General features: G+C 49.6%; 2 protein-coding genes across 3 annotated transcripts in view; one reads left to right on the forward strand and one right to left on the reverse strand.

The window, feature by feature from the left end:
- prkd2 (protein kinase D2) overlaps window positions 1-22,656 on the reverse strand; it is a 23,331-nt gene extending 675 nt beyond the window's left edge. The window contains exons 1-20 of one of the 2 annotated variants that reach the window (XM_067246030.1): window positions 22,412-22,656; window positions 21,598-22,291; window positions 10,399-10,537; window positions 9,575-9,706; window positions 9,134-9,333; window positions 8,842-9,025; window positions 8,373-8,441; window positions 8,105-8,122; window positions 7,698-7,854; window positions 7,461-7,572; window positions 6,316-6,393; window positions 5,711-6,020; window positions 4,931-5,056; window positions 4,628-4,734; window positions 4,228-4,389; window positions 3,784-3,882; window positions 3,463-3,570; window positions 2,988-3,147; window positions 2,692-2,777; window positions 1-1,210 (exon numbers count right to left, since the gene is read on the reverse strand). The exon at window positions 1-1,210 is cut by the window's left edge and continues 675 nt beyond it. In XM_067246030.1, coding sequence (XP_067102131.1) covers window positions 986-1,210; window positions 2,692-2,777; window positions 2,988-3,147; window positions 3,463-3,570; window positions 3,784-3,882; window positions 4,228-4,389; window positions 4,628-4,734; window positions 4,931-5,056; window positions 5,711-6,020; window positions 6,316-6,393; window positions 7,461-7,572; window positions 7,698-7,854; window positions 8,105-8,122; window positions 8,373-8,441; window positions 8,842-9,025; window positions 9,134-9,333; window positions 9,575-9,706; window positions 10,399-10,537; window positions 21,598-21,921 — 2,796 coding nt within the window. In that variant the 5' untranslated portion in view covers window positions 21,922-22,291; window positions 22,412-22,656 and the 3' untranslated portion in view covers window positions 1-985. Of the gene's footprint in view, window positions 1,211-2,691; window positions 2,778-2,987; window positions 3,148-3,462; window positions 3,571-3,783; window positions 3,883-4,227; window positions 4,390-4,627; window positions 4,735-4,930; window positions 5,057-5,710; window positions 6,021-6,315; window positions 6,394-7,460; window positions 7,573-7,697; window positions 7,855-8,104; window positions 8,123-8,372; window positions 8,442-8,841; window positions 9,026-9,133; window positions 9,334-9,574; window positions 9,707-10,398; window positions 10,538-21,597; window positions 22,300-22,411 lie in introns of both variants that reach the window. The other variant, XM_067246029.1, reaches the window with a different exon arrangement.
- Window positions 1-23,595, forward strand: part of fxyd6 (FXYD domain containing ion transport regulator 6) — a 234,223-nt gene that overhangs the window by 94,870 nt on the left and 115,758 nt on the right. The gene's annotated exons all lie outside the window — the stretch shown is intronic.

The raw sequence follows: 23,595 nt of genomic DNA on the forward strand, positions 1-23,595 counted from the left end.
AACCAGCAGCTGGTCAGGACTAGGGGCGGCCGACCCGACGAGTTAACGACGATTGAAGATGTTCAGAGCATGTCTTCATCAGGCATCACCTCTCCTCTGAGACAGGAGAATAGTGGGTCTTCTCCACGCCTTGCTGAGCTAGTACACCCCCCACCCCACACACACGCACCACCAGGGCTCTCCATGAAGCTCTCCGCCCCCCCCCCCCAACCCCCACGCCTCGCGGGAGAGACAGAGAGAGGCTGAGGAGCAGGAGAGGGAGAGGAGCAGAAGCTTCTTCTCTTCAGATGAACAGGACATCCAAATGTAATTCAAATTCTGATGCATCCTTTTCAGAGTTTGCCATGTCATGCCTAAGTGGATTTAACAAGCTTTTAAGATGCTCAGTCTCTTCTCTGCTGCATCCTCAATACTCTGTGCAAAGACACACACACACACACACTTTCTCAACTTTCTCGTCTGCTGTATAAACTTCTGTGTTTAATCTGGGAAGGGGAAGATGGAAGGGTAGCCCCCCAACCCTGAAGAAGGAGTATTAATATGCTTGTGCTTTACTTCCATCCTACCCTGACTCAGGCTTCAAAGTTCTTTATGAGTTCAGAAATGAACCTTGACTTCTGGGTAATGTAGTTCAGACATTATCAGTGACAGAAGACCCTAACGATGCGAGTTGCCCTTTCGCGAGGCAACATGACCTGGAGGAAGAAGGGAAGGCATTCTGTCATTTCTAGGGATCAGGGGTCAAGGAGGGGTCAGAGGTCAAGGAAGGAGGCTGGAGGCAGAACTGAGGGACAAAGACAGATGATTGGTTGTTCTGAGTAAGTTATGTAATCTGCACAGTAGATCCCCGAAAGTGTTGTCTGACTTCTACTCGCAAACATCCTCATCAGCCATATCCCAGCCACCCTGCAGACCTCCTCCCCTCCTCCTGAATGGGTCAGCCAGCCATCCTGAGCCCCGCCCCCCTGGTTCTCGCAGGTGGGGCTCAGAGGATGCTGACCCTCTCGGTGAGCCCCTGCATGTCTGCGTCCTCCCCGGCCTCCTCCTCGTCGGAGCCTGGTGTGGGCGGAGGGGGCACCAGGTGCTGTGGGTAAGCCAGCGTGTGCTCGCGGGCAAACATCTGCCAGCGGCTGTCGTCGCTCTCGTGGGTGATGTAGCGCTCGCCAAGTTTGGACTCCAGCTCCCTCAGGTCCAGCCATGCATTGTAGTCCTAGAGGAGGAGAGGAAGGGGGGGAAGAAGAGTAGTCAAGAATCCGTTCTCTGGAGGTCATGTGAGGTGAATGCATGTCAGGGTGGTGTACCTGGTGGTGGTATCTGTAGGGGATGTGTACCTGGAGGCAGGTATGTATGGAGGATGTGTACCTGGAGGTAGGTATGTATGGAGGATGTGTACCTGGAGGTAGGTATGTATGGAGGATGTGTACCTGGAGGCAGGTATTAAGGATGTGTACCTGGAGGTAGGTATGTATGGAGGGTGTGTACCTGGAGGTAGGTTTGTATGAAGGATGTGTACCTGGAGGCAGGTATGTATGGAGGATGTGTACCTGGAGGCAGGTATGTATGGAGGATGTGTACCTGGAGGCAGGTATGTATGGAGGATGTGTACCTGGAGGCAGGTATGTATGGAGGATGTGTACCTGGAGGTAGGTATGTATGAAGGATGTGTACCTGGAGGCAGGTATGTATGGAGGATGTGTACCTGGAGGCAGGTATGTATGGAGGGTGTGTACCTGGAGGTAGGTATGTATGGAGGGTGTGTACCTGGAGGTAGGTATGTATGGAGGATGTGTACCTGGAGGTAGGTATGTATGGAGGGTGTGTACCTGGAGGCAGGTATGTATGGAGGGTGTGTACCTGGAGGTAGGTATGTATGGAGGGTGTGTACCTGGAGGTAGGTATGTATGGAGGATGTGTACCTGGAGGTAGGTATGTATGAAGGATGTGTACCTGGAGGCAGGTATGTATGGAGGATGTGTACCTGGAGGCAGGTATGTATGAAGGATGTGTACCTGGAGGTAGGTTTGTATGGAGGATGTGTACCTGGAGGCAGGTTTGTATGAAGGATGTGTACCTGGAGGCAGGTATGTATGGAGGATGTGTACCTGGAGGCAGGTATGTATGAAGGATGTGTACCTGGAGGTAGGTTTGTATGGAGGATGTGTACCTGGAGGTAGGTTTGTATGGAGGATGTGTACCTGGAGGCAGGTTTGTATGAAGGATGTGTACCTGGAGGCAGGTATGTATGGAGGATGTGTACCTGGAGGCAGGTATGTATGGAGGATGTGTACCTGGAGGCAGGTTTGTATGAAGGATGTGTACCTGGAGGTAGGTTTGTATGAAGGATGTGTACCTGGAGGTAGATACCGTATTTTTGGGAAAACAAGACGCATTTTCTATAACCCGCACCCCACCAGAATGGGAGCTTTGTGTTTGTAAATAGGATAATAACCCGCACTGGAGAATATGCCGCACTTGATACGAGAAACAATGAAGCAATGCACGAGTAGGCTATAGGCAATCAACAGCATGCTATAACACACTTCGGTTGTGGATAGTATGTCCATGACACAGTAAATAATTCCTCTTTCAATTCCTCTTTCAATAAACCCCCGTTCCAGTGTTGAACATTAAATTAGCTGCACAGTCTGTAGAGACCTTGGGGCAAAGCAGGTATGTATGGAGGATGTGTACCTGGAGGTAGGTGTGGCTCAGACTCTTATCTACGCTGTATCGCTTCCTCATCTTCACCTGTAGCAGGTTGTTGATCAGGTCGATAGCTGGAGAGAACACATCATACATCCTCAACATCACGCACGCTCAACGCTTGGATCACACAGATGGAGTGTGTGTGTTCATCCCTGTGTGTGTATGCGTGTGCGTTCCTGTGTGAATATTTGTGTGTGAGCTTTCCTTTCCATGTGCATCCTTGTGTGTGTGTGTGCATGTGTGTGTGTGTGTGTGTGTGAGAGAGAGTGTGTGTGTCCTACCATCAGGGGAAATCTGTTTCCAGGGGTTAGGAGGGTACATGAAGGCAGCGTTATGGATCTGGTCATTGATATCCTCATCTTCATTGAAGGGGAAGGTTCCACTGAGGCTCACATACATGATGACCCCCACCGACCACATGTCTAGGGAACGGTTGTAACCCTGGAGACAGAGACCAAACGTTAGAACTGCTCATTGTGACAGAGAGAATTGACTGTGGAACCATCTGCGGTTGGGTAGCTTTATGTCAAAGTTGAAGTGTACTTCAGATGTAGCTGGTATTGGAGATGGAGACTGAGATATAAAAAGTCATAGTGTATTGATGAAGCTGATACTGAAGATAAAGAAGGGGATATACAGTATATAGAGATATATACAGAAACAGAGATAGAGACATAGATATAAAAAGAGATAGATATAGACAGATATAGAGATGGAGATAATTACAGACAAGTGTGTTTGTGATGTAGCTGGTACCTGGTTCAGCAGGACTTCAGGTGCCAGGTAGGCAGGTGTGCCCACCACAGAGCGACGGAACGACTTCTCCCCAATGATCCTGGCAAATCCAAAATCACACAGCTTCACCTAGGGTGAAGGAGGACGGAGGGAGGAAGGTAATAGCTTTATTACGGTTTGTGTGTGTGCGTGTGAATGTGTGTGCATGTGTGTGTACGTGTGTGTGTGTTTGCATGAGTGTGTGCGAGTGTGTGTGTACGTGTATATGTGTGTGTGTGTGCATGTGCGTGTATGAATGTGTATGTGTGTATGTACATGTATGTATGTGTGTGTGTTACCTACCTGAGGGAAAGGTTCAGCTGAAGCCAGCAGCACATTCTCAGGCTTCAGGTCACAGTGGACGATGTTCTTGAAGTGCAGGTGCCTCAGAGCTGCCAAGATCTGCAAACAGACACACACAGACACACACACACACACGCACATACGTGTGTACGCACACACCCACAATAATACACAAGGTGTCGGTTAGAGGTTTGACAGGAAATAGGTGTGAGAGAAGCAAGAGTAAAACACAGAAAAACATCCTTGAGAAACTCCCCACACAAGTCATCATGCTACAGTTCACCATAACAGGCTTTGAGAGACACCAAATGCATTCATACACTCCCACCAGACACACATTAATGCGCACATGCGCCGGCATTCATCTAAACTTGCACATCACACACACACAGACACACACACACCCCTCCACCCTACACGCACACACAGACACAACTTCTGTACCTGTGTGATGAGGAATTTGGTGAGCCTCTCAGGCAGTCGGCCCTTCTCACTAGAAAGAATCATCTCCAGCATGTCGCCATGGAGCTTCTCCATGACAACAAACACCTTCTCTGGGGTCTCAAACATGCACTCCAGGTTCACTATGCCCAGGTGACGAAGACTCTGAGAGTGGAGATGAGACAAGAGGAGGGGGGAGGAGAGGAGAGAGAGGCTCATTCAGATAGCTGTTCTGATCACTGTAATTATAGTTTGACTGTGGTGGCACCAGTAGTAGAGATATAGCAAGGAAGGACTCAAGGAATAATGCTAGATTGTTAATCATTGTCTCCCCTGTTGGTCACTTATGGTATAACATTGAATGTATGTGTGTGTGTGTGTTCCTGTGTGTGTGTGTGTGTACCTGCAGTATGGCCACCTCGTTCCTCAGCTGGCTCTCTTGTTTGGTAGGGAAGCGCAGTTTGTCAATCACCTTGACCGCAACATCACGCCCTGTCTTTCTGTGTTTTCCTAGGGGAGAAAGACGTGGGGGGGGGGGGGGGATGAAAGGGAGGGAGGAGGGATGGGAGGAGGAAGGATGCAGTAGGAAAAAGGGAGAGGGAGGAACGGAAGAGTGAAAGGGTAGACCAGGGTAGACCAGACATCTGTGAAATTCTGAACTCCATGAATGTGCTCTGCTGACTTAGATCATGTTTTCAGGACTTACCTCCGTAGACCACTCCAAACTGGCCTGAACCCAGCACCTCGTCAGCAAAGATCTGGTACACCATGCCGATGTCCACATTCTCCACGATCTGGCTGTTAGACACGGAGATGCTAACTGAGGCTTGTCCTGGGAGCACAGAAAGAGAGACAGAGACAGAGACAGAGACAGAGAGTGAGAGAGGGAGAGAGAGAGAGAGAGAGAGAGAGAGAGAGGAGAGAGAGAGAGAGAGAGAGAGAGAGAGAGACGAGAGAGAGAGAGAGAGAGAGAGAGAGAGAGAGAGAGAGAGGAGAGGAAGAGAGAGAGAGAGAGAGAGAGAGAGAGAGAGAGAGAGAGAGAGAGAGAGGAAGAGAGAGAGAGAGAGAGAGAGAGAGAGAGGGAGAGAGAGAGAGAGAGAGAGAGAGAGAGAGAGAGAGAGAGAGAGGAGAGAGAGAGAGAGAGAGAGAGAGGAAGAGAGAGAGAGAGAGAGAGAGAGAGAGAGAGAGAGAGAGAGAGAGAGAGAGAGAGAGAGAGAGAGACAGAGAAAAAGACAGAGAATGAAAGAGAGACAGTGATAGAGAGACAGTGATAGAGGAAGATAGAGAAGGTGAGAGAGAGACTTATACTTAGGTTCTGGACAGATACAGCAGTCCACTATGTCTCCCGTCATACAGAGTCACAACAATGCCAAATCCAATAGGTAGGAAACTGTCTGTGTTGAAGTAACCTCCCCCTATGTCCTCCCTCCCCATTCTCTCCCCTCCCCCTCCACCCCCCCTGCTGTTGTTCAGACCCTCCCCTTACTGTGGGGGGTGTGTCCCTCCGCGGGCGGAGCGTCCTGGAAGATGACGGGCATCAGGGCCTGGCGAATGGCGCTCTCCCATGCCTTGGCCACCTCACGCCCCACGCCGCTATTGGGCGCCACGTTGCTGGGGGAGGGAGGGGAGCCCTGGGGGAGGGAGGAGTGGGTGGGAGCGTGCATGTTGGGGTCCTCGCCCACGAAGTAGCACATGGTGCCCGTGATGATCTCAAAGCAGTGAGGCCTGGTGCCGGGCGGGACCAGGGTGAAGTCACCTGCCGGACGCACCTCCAGGACCTCTGATAGGGGGATCTCCTAGAGGGGGTGGAGGGGGTGGAGAGTTGGATGGGGCGGAGGCATGGAGAAACGGAGGGTAAGGAAGAGAGTAGTGTGGACGAGGTGAAAGGAGAACCATGGTCTCTTATGTAATAAAGTAGCTTCCCCTGTTACGTGTTGCTATGGCTGTTGCAATGGTTTCTTATCTTGTAGTACTTGTTGCTATGGTTGTTGCCATGGTTTTACACTTTGCAGAACGTTGTTGCTGTGTGTGTTCTTATGGCTTCCTAAGTTGTAGTACTTGTTGCTAGGGGCTATTTCTATGGTTTTCTACCTTGTAGTACTTGTTGGTGGTGTTGTTCTGGAAGAGGATGATGCACTTGCAGTCCAGTCTCCAGTAGTGCTTTTTCCTCTGTGGAGGAGGGAGGGAGGCAAGGAGGGAGGGAGGGTGGAAGGGGAAGACGAGGGGGTCATGGGGTCAACCAGGGTTTACTGCGGGTTCAAAGGCCGAGCCCAGGTCCAGAGGAGAGGACCAGTAGAAAAAAGGAGGAAGACCGACTGGGAGGAGAAGGAGGTGAAGAGGAGTGGAGGAGGACGAGGAGGAGAAAGGAGGGGAGGACCAGGACAGTGGATGAAAGGAAGTAGGAAGGGAGAGAGAAGACAGGAGGAGAGTTAGGAGGAAAAGACTGGGAGAACAGGTTAGCATCAGAGACTTCTCATAGGAGGAAAGTTACAGCAGTCTGAAGTCACAGAAGAAGCTTCTAGATTGAATATGGCCTTGATATCGTACTTTTCTGCAGTGGGGTTACAGAATATTTTTCTCTTTCTATTTACATTTACATTTACATTTATTCATTTAGCAGACGCTTTTATCCAAAGCGACTTCCAAGAGAGAGCTTTACAAAGTGCATAGGTCACTGATCATAACAACAAGATAGCCAAAAAACATCGCGAGTAGCCAAAACATGAAGCACACATTGTGAACAACCAAAGTAAGTGCCAAAGGGAAGAACCTATTAATCTCTCTCTCTTGCCATTCATCTTTAAACAGCATACAGTGTGAAAGGTCACGGCTACCAGAGGCTGGGATTCAAAAACAACAGATCAGAGAAGGAAAGATAAGTGATGGATAGACGGATACATACATAGATGACACAAGCATCTATGTCACAGGTAAACAAACCAAATCTATTTCTGTTGAAAATATGCTTTCAATTTCACCTGGCCTTGACATTATCACAGACTGCAATTGGCAGCAGATGTGAGGTGACGCAGTATGTGTTTGTGTACTCGTGCCAGTGTGTTCAGTATCTGTGTGGGAGAAGGACTCGTTGAGTGTTATCACTGTGCGTGGATGATTGTTTGTGTGTGTGTGTGTGCCTTTTTGGGTGTGCGTGTACCAGGGTGTGTATATCTGGGTGTGACACCTATGTGTTTGTGAATGTGTGTGTTTGTGTGTGTGTGTGTGTGTGTGTGTACCAGTGTGTCCTTGTTGCTGTAGTGGACCATCCAGCCCTCCTTGATAGCTGTGCTGGAGCGTCGTGTGGTCTGTCTCATCGACTGGACCACTCTCATCAGAGGGATGTTAGCACTGCAACAGAGACAGACCCTGTGGTTAGAGGGTGTGTGTGTGTATCCGTGTGTCTGTATGTATCGGTGTGTGTCTGTGTGTGTGTGTGTGTGTGTGTGTGTGTGTGTGTGTGTGTGTGTGTGTACCTCTGGTCTCCCCCAGTCCCATGCTGGCTGCTCTCAGGAGAGAAAGACCCGGGGATGCTGCAGGATTCATCTGAGTCGTCCATCAGACACGACCTGTCGGAGTCTGGATACTCACTACACTCCATAGGCTCTGGGTCTGCACTGGGACTCAGCATGTCTGGGGAGGAGGGCAGGGAGCAGAGAGGTAGAGGGAGAGAAAGAGAGGGCGAGGAGGGGTGGGAATGGAAAAGTGGATCGAGAGAAAGTTAGGGAATAGGTTTCCAGCTCTGGCCTCAAGGTTTCCTTGTCTGACTGGCTAGAAGACAGACACACCAGCTGTACTGCAAGACAAGACAGAGACATATGGAGGCATCCAGTTAGGAGCATGTGACAAAGCAAGAGCATGAGGAGGTATGTTCCATACTCACCACTGTTACTTCTGCTGTCTGAGAACACAGAAACACACCAGATACAGCAGGTTAGTGTGTAGCGTGTGGAACTGCACAGCATTTGTCTGTTTACATGTTAACTGTTTAGGTTGACAGTGGGTTATGGTGTTGAAGGTAAATTGTTGAAATTGAATACATGCAAGTGAAGCAGGTCAACAACCAAAGCTGGGGTTCAAAGCAGTGAGGGAGACACACTCTTCAAGCTTACATTCAGACAGGCACATATCAAACACACACATACACTCACCGATAGTTTCTCCCAGACAATCGTTGGGCACCTTGTACGCACAGCGCTTATGGCAGTTAAACTTGCAGTCTAAGGAAAAAAGGAGAGAAATGAGGGATGGTTTCTCCTGGGCCTCACACTGCCACCTTGCAATCAGAAAGTCCTGGGTTTGATTCCCACTTGGGGCCTGTCGATGCTCAGGTGGGCTGAGCGGGTGGGCTGACCGGGGCCTTTCTGACTGCAGTTTGCTTGTTCACTCCTTGCTCACATGTGTTCCCTCCACAAAGAACCCCAATAAAAACATTCAGAACAGACCTCTTCACCTCCAGGCTAGCCCTCCTCACCTCCAGGCTAGCCCTCCTCACCTCCAGACTAGCCCACCTCACCTCCAAGCTAGCCCTCCTCACCTCCAGGCTAGCCCTCCTCACCTCCAGGCTAGCCCACCTCACCTCCATGCTAGCCCTCCTCACCTCCAGCCCAGTGTACCCACCTTTGCACTGCAGGCCCTGTCTGAAGAGCCCTCGGAGCAGCCTCTTGCAGTACTGGCACACAGTGGGCCGTGTGTAGGAGTGGATGGCGAAGGTGTGGGGCACCTTCACCTTGCTCATCAGAATCTTATCCAGGTGGACCGGGCGCCCCGTGTAGAACCGCCGAGCCTCGCTGGGAGTCCTCGGCTGGGAGGGATAAAGGTTAGCTAGCAGACAGGGCTCTGTGTCTGTGAGTACCTGTGCGTGTGTAGGTGTGTGTGTGTGTGTGAGTGTGTGTGTGTGCCATCGTCCTACCATCTGTGTGTGTGAGCGGACCAGGCTGGTCTCCTCCGTGCAGACGGAGCTGGTTCCTGTGCTGCTGATGGAGTCCGTGGTGGAGAGACGCAGTGATTGGCTGCTGGTCAGGGAGGTGGTGGACAGGCGCCGTTTCCGGGCGCCGCTGCAGTTGTTAGGGATGCTGAACGCACAGCGCTTGTGGTAGTTCAGACCACAGCCTGCAGGGGGAGATAGAGGGGGGAGAGAGGGAGGGGGAGGACAGGGAGAGGGCAGGGGACAGGGAGATGAGAGAGGGGTAGGACACATACAATATTCAGTTAGCTAGAGACTGAGTATGAATTCAAACTTTTAAATACATCTCTCCCCCTCTCTCCTCCCATTTCCTCTCCTTCCCTCTCCCCCCTCCTTCTCTCTCTCTTTCTCTCGCTCTCCCTCTAAGTCCCTCCCTTCCTCTCTCACCGTCACATTTGAGTCCCTGTCTGACCAGTCCAAACAGCATCTCTCCACAGTGGTCACAGAAGGCGGGGGCGCGGTAGGAGTGGACGTTCAGGGCGTGGGGGCGGATCTGAAAGTCCTCGAAGGTGGCTGCCGCTGAGGAGGGAAGCAGAGGCACACACACCAGCCCGCAGTCAGACGGGAAAACAACCGCAGTTCAACCATACTTCATACTTGGATGGAGCAGGAAAGGACATATTTCTGGTATCGTGACATTCCACAAAGCTGTCACCACATTGAAAAAAACTGAGAGAAAGACTAAGGAAGGCAGGAAAGAATGAGAGGAGATGAAGAGAGGATGAGATGGTAGACTCTGTGGGCACCAGAGGGCGCCACCATATCCAGGTCTTTCACGGTTCAGTAAGCAGAGTGTGAGAGGTAAAGGAGCTGGAGGAGGAGAGGAGGAGAGGAAGAGAGGAGGAGGAGAGGAGGACAGGAAGAGAGGAGGAGAGGTAAAGGAGCTGGAGGAGGAGAGGAGGTGAGGAGGTGAGGAGGAGAGGAGAGGTAAAGTAGCTGTAGGAGGAGAGGAGGACAGGAAGAGAGGAGGAGAGGAAGAGAGGAGGAGGAGAGGAAGAGAGGAAGACAGGAGGAGAGGAGAGGAAGAGAGGAAGAGAGGAGGAGAGGAAGAGAGGAGAGGAGGAGAGGAAGAGAGGAGAGGAGGAGAGGAGAGGTATAGCAGCTGGAGGAGGAGAGGAGGAGAGGAAGAGAGGAGGAGAGGAGGAAAGGAAGAGAGGAGGAGAGGAGGAGAGGAGGAGAGGAGGAGAGGAGGAGAGGAGGAGAGGACCAACCTGAGAGCACCACCTCCACCAGGTCTCCCTCCTGGATGTCACAGGCAGCTTTGACCAGCTGCAGGATGTTGTTGGTGCCAGGGTCATGTTTAAACAGCAGGATCTTGTCATACATACCATAGAAGCCACATTCAGGAAACTGAGAGAGGGGAGGGGGGGGGGGTGGGGGGGCAAGAGATAGAGGGGGAGAAAAAAGTGGATTGACAGGTGAAGACTTGGTTCAATCCTCTTTTCTTCAAACTTTTGAACACACACACACATATATTACACACACACATACATACACACGCACATACAAACATAGACACTCATAGTGGGAAAGCCAAGCTAATTACATAAACATAAACAAACAGAATCATCATATCTGATGTAGTCACACACAGAATCAATTATCAGAGTGACACCATTGCCTGGCAACCACCTTAACTGCAAGCCAGTCGTCCAATCAGAGTCACAGTTCAGCGGGCAGAAGTTTAAAATGACAGTTACAGGAAGTAACCCAGCCTTATAGCCAATCAGGTGTAACGAGAACAGCCAAACCCACAGAGTAAAACTGAACATGGCAATAATCTGTGAGGTGGAGCATGAGTTGTGATTGACAGGTGAGCTCTGTTACATAGAAACACAGACACAAGGGAAATACTATCTCTTACTGTAGTCTTATGACATCTGAGCTCTCACACACATACACATGTATACACACACACAATGATGATTCCTTTAAAAAACTGAAGAAGTTCCTCCCTGTGTTCTTTCTCTCTCTTTGTCTCTCTCTCTCTGTCTCTCTCTCTCCCTCCTGTTGTTTTCTCCCATCTGAGTCACATTTCCCATGATTCCACCAGCCCATCTGTGGAGCCTCCACTGACAGGAAGAGGGAACCCTGTGCTCTGCCTTGAACTGACACACACACACACACGCACACACACACGCACACACACACACAAACACATCTGAGCTCCAGTTCTTGACCTCCTGCCAAACTACACAGTGCGTCTGCAACCACCACACCCTTCAGCTGGCCTGCTACTGGTGCTGCTTTCTCTCTCATACACACATACACACACACACACACACCAATGAACACAAGCAGTCTTGTAACCCATAACACAGACACACTCCAAACATACAGACTGCTCTGAGGGCTGCTGTTTTTCTTCCTCTCTGTTTGTCTGTCTCTGTCTCACTCACACAAATACACATAAACACACACACACACAAGACCACCATCTGCCTGCCTGCCTGCCTGCCTGCCTGCCTGCCTGCCTGCCTGCCTGCCTGCCTGCCTGCCTGCCTGCCTGCCTGCCTGCCTGCCTCTCTGCCTGCCTGCCTCTCTGCCTGCCTCTCTGCCTGCCTCTCTGCCTGCCTGTCTGAGTACTACTAACATCCTATGCAGCCGCACTGGGGTAGCATCCATGCTAGATGACATTAAAACACACACTACCTGTCTGTGGGACAGCACAGTGATATCACACACACACACACACACACACTACCTGACTGTGGGACAGCACAGTGATATCACACACACACAAACACACAAGGGAGTCAGGTGGCTGAGCGGTTAGGGAATCGGGCTAGTAATCAGAAGATTGCCGGTTCGATTCCCGGCAGTGAAAAAACGACGTGTCCTTGGGCAAGGCACTTCACCCTACTTGCCTCGGGGGGAATGTCCCTGTACTTACTGTAAGTCGCTCTGGATAAGAACGTCTGCTAAATGACTAAATGTAAATGTTCTATCACTACCTGACTGTGGGACAGCACAGTGATATCACACACACACACACACTACCTGACTGTGGGACAGCACAGTGATATCACACACACACACACACACTACCTGACTGTGGGACAGCACAGTGATATCACACACACACACACACTACCTGACTGTGGGACAGCACAGTGATATCACACACACACACACACTACCTGACTGTGGGACAGCACAGTGATATCAGTGTATTCATAAGTGTGTCCACCTGTTCCCTGCTCCACTAATTAGCCTAAATAACCAGTCCATGCATGTATGCACACACACACATGGGCGAGCAAGGGAAAAAACACACACACACACACAGATCCACCCATGTGTATAATGTGGGCAGCAATGTAAGGGTGTGTGTGTTTGTACAATGCTTCAGGACAATAGAAGTGGTCCTAGCTGCTTAGGACAGAGCACTGGCAGCAAGCTAGCGTCTCCGTGTTGCCATGGTAGCAGTGTCTTTGGGTTGCCATGAGATCAGGTTACCCGCTTGGCCTCTCCTCGGGCCACCAACTCTATTATGACTCTGATCAATTATGGAAGCCCTCCCTCCTTCCCTCAATCTGGTCTTAGTGTGTCTGTATGTCACTTGGCCAGTCTGTTCTGTCTGTGATGTCACCAGCTAGTCTGTTCAGTCTGTGATGTCACTAGCTAGTCTGTGCTGCCTCTCACCTCCCTTTCCACCAAAGCAAGCCTAGTTCTAGCTCTAGACTAGTGCAGCTTCACAGCGGGTTCAACTTGCAAACCTTCTAAGAATATGTTTGCTTTTCCACAGGCTAGAGTGCCACATCATTATGTAACTGTATTCATCATACACGTCTCCAGTTCCCCATGTGGTGCTTCTGGCTTCACAAGCCTACTTTGGCATCAACATTCGTGTTGTCAAACTATTTTGTTCTGCTTGTTGCGATTATGCTGGATTTGCTGAAATACAGGCTTTGTTCTTGAAAGTCCCCCAAGTTTACTTTGTATTTCCACGAGGACCACAGTGCAAGAAGACAGTTTGTCTCCTCCAAGGATCACTGTTTAGATTTTACGTCTATAAAACAGGTTAATGCCAAAGCTGTGTGACCCCAGGTGAGCTAACAGCTCAAGTTAAAACCAAGTGCACTCTAAGTCTGTTCCTGTCAGCTGACTGGGTGTGGCCACCTCCTTCTGCCACTCATCCAGAAAGCAGAACAGCTACTACTGCAATTACAACAGCTGTGTGTGCAGCACACTCTGCTACACACACACACACACTGCACACACACACACACACACATACTACACACACACACACACACATATTTTTCATGCTACCAATTGCCCAGATACACAAGTATTTTATAGACACAGACACCCACAGACACACACCCACAAACACACTGCACAAACAGGTTTATAACATTACCAGGAACACAGTTACATACACAATGTACACACACACACCACCAAACTACACACACACACAGTCACTTTCTCCAGGGAGGGAGGGACTCCACACTGTTGACACAGTCAATAAGAACAATCAGCCTTATCTCAGGACCTGTTCAATCAACTGAACTGAAAACACACACGCACACACACATACATACTCTGAACAAACACACACCCACACTCATAAAAACACACACAACCAAACACAACAACATAGATACACATGCAACAACAACATAGATACACACACAGTCAGAACAAACACACACACGTGTACACACCCATGCACACACAAGAAGCATGCACATGAGCAAATAAGAACACACACTTAATCTCACACAGACTCACACACAAAGAGGGATTGAAACGCCAGCACTCAAAACAAACACGTTATGTGATACATCACACATGCACACACACACACATGCACACAAACACATGCACACACACACACACATGCACACACACACACACATGCACCTTTTCTGATAAATGAATAGGATTGGTGTCATGGAAAAAGCTCTTTCAGAGTGAAATAAGACCTCAAGGAGCATTCTATTGAACTACCCCCTTACTTATGCACTTACACACAGTAACACACACACACACATCCTGTGGCCATGCCAGGTCTCCTCACTGTTATCAGCTTGTTTACTCGTCTGTTTCCTTGTTTCTCTGACCGCCAGCGCAGTCACCTGATCATGTGACCACCTGGTCATGTGATCTAGATTGTATTAGGTAGCTGGAAGCTGTCTGGGCCTTTGTTCTGCACATGCTCAGACAGAGTGGGGGTTGCATCATGCTCCGGTGACCTGGTTCTGATCCGTCTTCACCTGGCAGAACCAGGCTGGATTGACCCAGAAATACCAGCATGTGATGCTGAAATGTGCTGAGACATCAACATCTGATGTTGACCCAGAAATGTGATGTGGTACCAACATGTGATTTTGAACCAATGCATAGCTTCACTCAACAGAGTTGTTGACACACATGCACACACAATCCGTCTCAGGATCAGTTCCACAGGTCAGTTCTGGATTAGAGGCGTAGGTTGGACAGACGTCCATCAATGTGACAGTAACGACAGCTGTGACCAAATGGTAGCCCTGTCTAATGTACATTCATGCACTGTGCAGTGAGGAGCTGGCAGTGAGTTAGTGAGTTTCGACTGTGAGTACAGCAGTTGGCTGTGGTTACAGAGCTGAGCCCAGAGAGACAATGTGATGCACTATAAATGACCGTCTGAGCTGTGAGAGCAGAGAAGATGACAGACGGACCCAAACTATTTTGGTCCTTCCCGCTCTCTGCCACTTTGTCTGTGAAGTGTTGTCGTGTGACCCCCAAGGCTCTGGTGGTGAGCTATTTATCACTGAATCTAACAACTATCAGCGACAAAAACAGGTCTTCCAGCTCAAACTGAATCTAACTAGTGCAAGTCTTAGTAACTAGGGACTTGAGAGTAGAAAAATATGAACAGAACATTTGAAAAAGAGAGACTGAAAGAAAGAAAGAAAGAAAGAAAGAAAGAAAGAAAAAGAGAGAGAGATGTCTGAAAGAGTGAGTGACTTGCCATCCCAGAGAGAGGTGACGTGGGTGATGACAGCAGGGCTGAGGAGAGGAGAACCACACAGTCCCCATGAGGAAGTCCCCTCGTCCTGACGCTGGTCAGAGATAACATCACACAGAGATACACCCTCTATGACTGCTATGTAAACCACTGTGACATAAACTGTGACGACACACCTGGGTGGCAAGGTGTGTGTCTGTGTGCGTCAGTGTTTGTGTCCGCGTCGGGTGTCTATGTTGGTTTGTGTTTATCCAGTCTGGAAAGTCCTTGTATTGTTGGGGCAGTCCCTGTAGTAGAACCATAAACTAACCATTCCCTGTTTTGACACATGCAAAGGAGTTTAGACAAGGACCTGAAAGAGACCTAAGGAGATTGACAGTGATGAAGAGACTCTTAATGAGGCGTTGCCACAGGGACCGGGTCCCAAAGACGTCACCGAGCTGGCCTCGTTAGCGCCTAACAACGACTTGGCTTGACATGGGAATTTCTTGTCACCTTTTGTGTGTGAGCAGTGATGGAACAAACTCAGGAGAGAGGGGCTATTTTTAACCTTCCGTGATGTCACTGTGACAGAGGGATAAAAGACACGAGCGGAATGCCAGCTATTCCTGCCCTCCATCTGCCCAGTCAGCACCTCCCTGTCACACCAAGCTATGGAAGGAGAGAGGGAGGGAGGAAAAGGGAGGATGAGAGGGAGAGAGGAATGGAGGGAGTAAAGGGAGGCTTAAAGGGAAAGAGGTAGAGAAAAGAGGTGGAGAAAGAAACCGAGTGAGAGGCAAAGGGAAGGAGGGAGGGAGGGAGGGAGGGAGGGAGGGAGGGAGGGAGGGAGGGAGGGAGGGAGGGAGGGAGGGAGGGAGGGAGGGAGGGAGGGAGGGAGGGAGGGAGGGAGGGAGGGAGGGAGGGAGGGAGGGAGGGAGGGAGGGAGGGAGGGAAACAGAGTGACAATATTTGAGCTGGAGAAGGAAGCATCATGTAGAGATAATGCTGCCTGATCGGGTGACTACTTATTTCCATCAGGGAGAGGTCTGAATAAGGACTGACGTCAACATGCACTCACACATACTCACACACACGCGTACACACATGAAACAGATAAAGAAGGGCGAGGTGAAGACAAGGAAGATAAGTCAGGTTCTCCTGCTGGAGGTGAACTGTGAGAAGCTGAACCAAGCCTACATACAGCAAGGTGTTGCTCTACTCTACTGTACTCTGCTCGGCTCTACTCTACTGTACTCTACTCTAATCTAATCTGCTCTGTTCTACTCCACTCTGCTGATCTTCACACCTCACATCTGTGATATCTTCCTGTTTGCATATCAAATCCGAGAATAATATTCCCCTGTGCCACCCCCTCCCCCACCGCCCCAATACACACACACACACCACACACACACACACACACACACGAACCACACACAAACAATCATACAGACGTGCACACCACACTCACATGCACACACACACACACACACAGGGGAAGGGTTCAAAGGGTAACAAATATAGTATTTGTAGGATTTTCTACTGTCAGGGTTCAATTCAGTGTGTGTGTCTGTGTGTGTGCGGCGTATGTGTGTGTTTCTTTGTGTGTGTGTCTGTGTGTGTGTAATACATAATACAATAATAATCCTGCAAACACACTTGCAGTCCTTTCAGTAAGAAGACACCTAGACTGTTGCTCTTACCGGTAAAACACACACAGTCAAATACACACACTGAGACACAGACACACTCATACACAGACATGTACAGACACACTCAAACAAACACACACACACACAGACACACACAAAGAGACACTGACAGACCTACATGTACACTCAGACATCTGGACAAGTGCCTCATATACGTATGTGTGTGTGTGTGTGCAGAATCTTCACTGACTAATACAATTGTAAGCTGAGGCACTAGTTGCTGTGTACTGCAGCTTGTCACAGAGAGAACCTGGCTTACATACCAAACATGGCAGCTTCAGTATAGCAGAACACACACACACACACACAGCTCAGCAGCAGTGTTAATAGTCACATGACCCTCAAACACACACACTCAATGGTCTGTATGCGTGACCAGTTTACACAGTAATATACTGCTAAGCTAAACTCACAGAAACATAGCTCTGAACACACAACCCTACAGTGAACACCTACGATACACACACACGCAAGAAACACACACATCCCAATCAACACAGATATCCTCCATACATTTACACATACACAAACACACACATTTACATGCACATACAAACATACTGTGTGTGTGTGTGTGTGTGGGGGGGGGGGGGGGGGGTTGGGGGGGTTGGGGGGGGGTTCTTAGACGGGGGTTTAGAAACAAAGCATCTCTTTCTGTTCAGGGCAGAGAAGGAGGCCAGTAGGAGTGGTGGGAGAGAGGGAGAAGGGAGGGAGGAGTGGGAGGAGAGGAGAGGTAACATGAGTCCAGCAGGAGAGGGTCTGGGGAACCATGCTCTACTGCTCCAAAAGGAGCCTGTCGCCCTTGCCCTCATTCTCTCCATCCCTCTCTTCATCCCTCGCTCCAACACCACTGCCTCCCCCTCGCATATGATTTTCCTCTCTCTCTCCCTACCTCTTTTACAATACTGCCTTTCCACTGTCTCTCTCTCTCTTTCTTTTTCTCTCCTCCCCTTCCTCCCATTTGATCTCCCCCCACTTTCCCCCAATCTCAGTAAGCCGATAGGAGTTTTAGTTCCATCCCCAGGGCTTCTCTCTCTCTTTCTCTCTCTCTCCATTCTGTCCCTCTGCCTCAGTGTCTCTCTAATCTGTCTATTGTAAAATGACCACAGGGACTCTCCAGGTAGAACCAAACATGTGACAGCTAAACACACTTACACACAGACACATGAGCGCACACAAACACTCTTCCATGCTGGAGGCAACAATGGCCACATTACTGTGAGGTGAGTCATCATCTGTTTCTTTATGATTGCCACCCCCCTTCCCCCCTGCACGCCTCCCCCCTCTACCGGCGTTTGTTCGCCTCTCCTTCACGCCTTCTTTCTTTCAGTCCTTCTTTCTTTTTCTCCTTCTTTCACTGAAGTCCTACTGAGGCTTTTTATCAATCAACTGAAAAGCAGAGTAGAAAGAGAGTGAAAAAAGAGAGCGAGAGGGAGAGGGTGTGGGCTAAAGCTGAATGCTGTAAGTCATAGGACATGCTTGATCCCCGTCTCTCTCTCTCCATCCCTCACTCGGTTTCCCTCTGCTGCTCTCCCTCTCTTTACTTGCTCTCTCTCTCTTTCTTTTACGCACACCGACACACACTTTCCTTTATTTTCCTTCAACGTTGATGTCATGTGTTTACCTACTGATGTCACACCTCCACCCCCCCCCCCACACACACACACACAATTACAGAAACACACTCACACACACGTACAGAAACACACATGCAGACATACTCACTCAACCACTCTTATTTTCCCTTTCCCCCTCCCACCTCTACCATAAATACCTCCTACCCCACCTTCCCATCAGCCCCATCTTGGCCGGCATCACACTGACCCCATTGTGGCCTGAAAGCACACCCCTGCCACCCCCCCTTCCCCCAACCAGCACTAAAATACCTAACACAACTATAACTCTATACCTAACCTTGCTGGCCGGGGTCACTGGCCAGTCTGTCTCGCCTGGGTTAGTCTCTGCATCCAGGGTTGGTCTTTCTGATCTAGGTTGGGTGTTGTCTCTCTGCCAGGGTTGGTGTCTCTATACAGGGTTGGTGTCTCTATACAGGGTTGGTCTCTCTGCCAGGGTTGGTCTCCTGGCTGGTAGCAGTTCTCCTGGCAGGGCTGGGAAGCAGGATTACAGCACAGACCCGTCCTGTCTCTGGCTAATCTGGATCTGGATCATAAGGTCTCTGAATCACAGCAGCTATGCAGCTTCAACAGCGGTCTGAATGAGTTCACTGTGAGAGTGATCAACACACACACATGCTCGCACACAGACACAGATGCACTCGCACACAGACACACACACATGCTCACGCACTCACACTGACCCAATAAATGATCAAACACAAAAAAAAGAAACATTCACAGTTTACACGTGCCACTATTTCTCTCTCTCATCCCTCTCTATTGTTCCAATATTCTCTGTCTGTCTGTCTGTCTGTCTTCCGGTCAGTCTATCTGTCTGTCTGTCTTCCAGTCAGTCTGCCTGCCTGCCTGTCTGTCTTCCAGTCAGTCTATCTGTCTGTCTGTCTTCCAGTCAGTCTGGCTGCCTGTCTGTCTTCCAGTCAGTCTATCTGCCAGTCTCTCTCCTGCTCTGACGGCATTGCGGCTGTTTTGAATAGTCAAATGAAGGAGTGCGTAGCTGGCTTTCAGAGGGCCAGGCACAGGAAACAGACTTCATGCAAAGACGATTCGCTAGCATGCAAACAACAGAGGAAGAGAGAGGGAAGAGAGGGAAGAGAGAGAAGTGGAGACAGAGAGGGGGTAGAGAGACAGAGAAAGAAGAAGAAACAAAAGGAGAGAGAAGAGATGGAGATGAATGGATCAGATAGAGAGATGGATAGACAGATAGAGAGAGTTCGTGGCTTGAGGTGGAGGTGAAATGGTTTGTTGTTCTAACGTCAGATCCCATTCAAATTCAGGACACCATGTCCTGTTGAAAGAGGAAGTAGAGGAGAGGCAAGATCAAGCCGTCTTTATCGAGTGTGTGGTTGTGTGTTTGTGCATCTGCGTGTGTGGTGGATCACAGCCACCTCTATCGACACACACAGATGCACACACACACAAACATACAAAAGCACATACACAAACATACATACGTTACTGTAACAAATTAATCAAATAAACAAAAGCCTTTGGGTCTGATAAGTGCACCAGAGTAGCCCTGAGACTGTTGTATAATAGAAGACTGACCCTGAGACTGCATTGTGTTTCTGTAAGTGTGTGTGTACGTGTGTGTGTGTGTGTGTGTGTGTGTGTGTGTGTGTGAGGTAGAGAGGTAAAAAGAAAACTATGTGTGTGTGTCTGTGTGCCTGTGTACGTGTGTGTGTGAGGTAGATAGGTAAACAGGAGATGGTGTGTGTGATCACGTTCCTGGGAACAGTTTCTCCAGGGACCCAGATAAAGGACACACCATTCCAGAACGGAGGTGAAAACAATAGCTGCAGCTGTGTGTGTGTGTGTGTGTGTGTGTGTGTGTGTGTGTGTGTGTGTGTGTGTGTGTGTGTGTGTGTGTGTGTGTGTGTGTGTGTGTGTGTGTGTGTGTGTGTGTGTGTGTGTGGAAGCCCCAGTCCAGCTGGAGAGTCTACTGTAACTCTTCCTATGTACAGCTCCTTGTTTAGTCAACTTGTTCCTACACCTCCACACACACTCACACACATCAAATATCTCAGACCTAACTACTTTGACAGTAGAGGATGGAGAGGTAGAGTAGGGGGAAGAGGGGGAGGGAGAAAAAGAGAAGGATGGTAAGGAGAGGAGGAGGAATGGACGGAAGGAGAGGGAGCAGGATGAAAGGAAGGAGGAGGAAGTTGCTCGCCCCCACACAGGAAACAGAGCTCATTTCCTCCTCTTTATCCCTCAAACAATAGAGAGGAGAGGTGAGGGAAGGATAGAAGAGAAGAGAAGAAGGGTTGAAGGGAGGAGAGGAAAGGTGTAGTGGACATCAGCTCTATAAGCTGTCCTGATTGGTCTGGCCATCCTCCAGCTTCTGGCACTGGAAAATCTGATAATCTAATCATCGCACACTAATTGGCTGATAAAAAACCACTCCTTGCACTGATTGAAAAACCATGTCTTCCCCATCTGCTTCAAAATGACCGAGTGTACGACAGTCAAGTATTGATAAACAGTTCCACATGACTGAATGCATTCAGATTTCCACGCAATCAAAAGGATTAGTCATCTCGTTTGTTTGGTTAACAGTAAATATGTAGCACACTGAGAGAAAAACACAGACACAGATTCAGATCCCCCTTTACTATAAACTTCTAACTGTAGCTCATCTACGACTAAACAGTTTAATACCTGCCATTAGTTTGTTTCTGCGTGGTTGTCACATGCTACTCCACAACCACACTGCTGCAGTACACTGATACAATTCTATTTGTAATTACAGGCATGCCAGAAGGTGACTGGGTGACTGTGGCATTAGCACACCCAGATGTAACAAGCAATGGGTTTTTTGTTGTCAGCGATATATAGAGTTAATGAGGTGTATGTTTGTGGGCGTATTCTCAGCCAATAGCCATACTGATAGTGACAGTGACAGTCCTGTGACGCTCACGCTATGCCAGGTTGAGAAAACATGCGTGTGTGTGTGGTGTGTGAGCGGACACACACAGTCATACAAAGCACACACAGAAAGGTAGAGAAGGCTTTTCACCATGTAACACAACGTCAACACACCCAGACACACAGCACCCTACCGACACATACAGACCGACACACACACACTAACTCACTTCATAAATCCAAATGTTGTCCTCCTACCTTTTGGTCAACGATAGAGCAGGCGATTTGTTTGACGTAGGCCAGGTCAGCAGTCTGGGGCAGCAGAACCGACTCCCTGGTCAGCCCGATCTGGATGATGAACGACACCCCCGCCGGCGTGGGGGGCATAGGGGATGACATGGAGCCCCCTGGCCCCGGCCCAGCCCCCAGGTCCACCGGAGGGAAGCCATGTGAGGGCGTGGGCGGCATGGCCATGGGGGTCCCCTGCTGAAGGACCACGGAGCCTGGAGGAGAGGGGCCTCCAGGGGGGAAGAAGACCTGCGACAGGGGCCCCGACGACAAACAGGGGCTGGCGTTGGCCATGGCCGGAGCTCAACACAAACACACACACACGGGCAGGCGTGTGAGCAAGTCCTGAAAGACCTTCAGCACACACGCTTCAAATGAGCTCCGAGAGCAGGGGAGTGTGAAGGTGTGAACGAGTTGACTCACACACACGTTCAACCACACTCGAACACAGCCACACACACAGACACTCACACACACAGACACTCACACACACAGAGACAGCGTCCGTCAGTGTCCAAGCTCCCGTGTGTGCTGTGGCCAGGCGTCTCAGTGGAGCAGGGAACAATTCCTCATCCAGGAAGTTGCTCTCTTCCTCTCCTTTCTGTCCTTCTTTCTTCTTCTCTTTTTCCCTCTCTTTCTCTCCGTGTGCTCCGCACTCACAGGTCTTCTTTCCTGGTGTGAACCAGGCAAACGTGAGCAGAGTAAATGACTCACTCATAAAAGAGAGCAAGAGAGAGAGAGAGAGAGAGAGGACAAGAAACTGCCCCCCTTCCTCTTTTCCTACCTTTTCTCCCGCCTCCTACTTCCCCCTCCTCCTCCCTCTCTTCTGGAGAAGTAGTCCTGTGAGGGAGAAAGCCAAAACTCTGCCAGGAAATGTTGAGAGGACAGAGAGGCCAGCAACAGGATTCACTTTGTTGTCCTTTCCTCTAGGCTGAGCAACAAAATGGCTACCCAAAGCAGGAAACTGAAAAGTGAGGGAGAGAAAGAGAGATAGAGCTTGGGTTTTCTTTAACAAGTCTGTGCTCTCTTTCAGTTTCAGTCCAAGTTTACGCTTTTCTGTAGAAAAGCAGAGAGAGAGAGAGAGCGAGAGAGCTGTGAGAGGTTACCTCCCCCTCCATTCGGCCCCCACCTCCCTGGAGTCAATGGTTCAAGGAGGAAGTGAGATGCCTGACAGGGCTGCCTGCCAATGAGGTGAGAGAACTCATGTTCATGACTGTCCCGCCCACTCTCTGGCTCTCCTCCCAGGCCCTCCTTCTATCCTCCCTCACTCCATCTCTCCTTCATGCTGGGGTAATTTGTCTTGTTTACTCCCTTTCTCGGGCTCTGCTTACACTGCCTCAGGGGCCAACTCTCTGCTCACACAAAACTCCCTCTGTCTGTTTCTCTCTTCCTCCTCCTCTCCCTCTCTTTCTTTTTCTTCCTCTGGCTTCTCTTCCTTTCTCTGTCACTGTCTCTTTCTATCTTTCTCTCTCTCCCCCACCCTAGCTCCTGTTTTCCCTCCTATTAACAACACCCCTCTTCAGTCGGTTTCAGTATCAATAGTTTTCCTTTTTTTAGCTCCTCTCTCATTCCCTCTTGGCAGAGTCACACGTCTCCCTTTGTGTTAGTGTGTGTCAATGTGTGTGTGTGTGTGTTTCAGTGTATGGATGTGTGTGTGTCTTCTCCCAGCCTCTGTGGTAACAAGCATGTTCAGTTGGGGAACTCCAGTGCACCATTAGTGCCTGGAGTGAGTGGCGTGCCTGGTTCCTGTGTAACAGGACACTAACTACTGGTTCTGAGGTGACCACAAGCATGCATTTGACTGATCCCACCCTTGACCAAGCCTTATTTGAGTAAACCAGACTGACCTGTGTGGTTTCTCCCTACAGCCTGTTTAACTGTAAACTCTCTCGCCCATTCTGTTATGATGTAATGACTAGGAGGCTAACCCGTTAAAAAGACGTAGTTGAAATAGGACGACAATCCTGT

The sequence above is a fragment of the Osmerus mordax genome, chromosome 11, assembly GCF_038355195.1.
Source record: "Osmerus mordax isolate fOsmMor3 chromosome 11, fOsmMor3.pri, whole genome shotgun sequence".
Taxonomy (NCBI): domain Eukaryota; kingdom Metazoa; phylum Chordata; class Actinopteri; order Osmeriformes; family Osmeridae; genus Osmerus; species Osmerus mordax.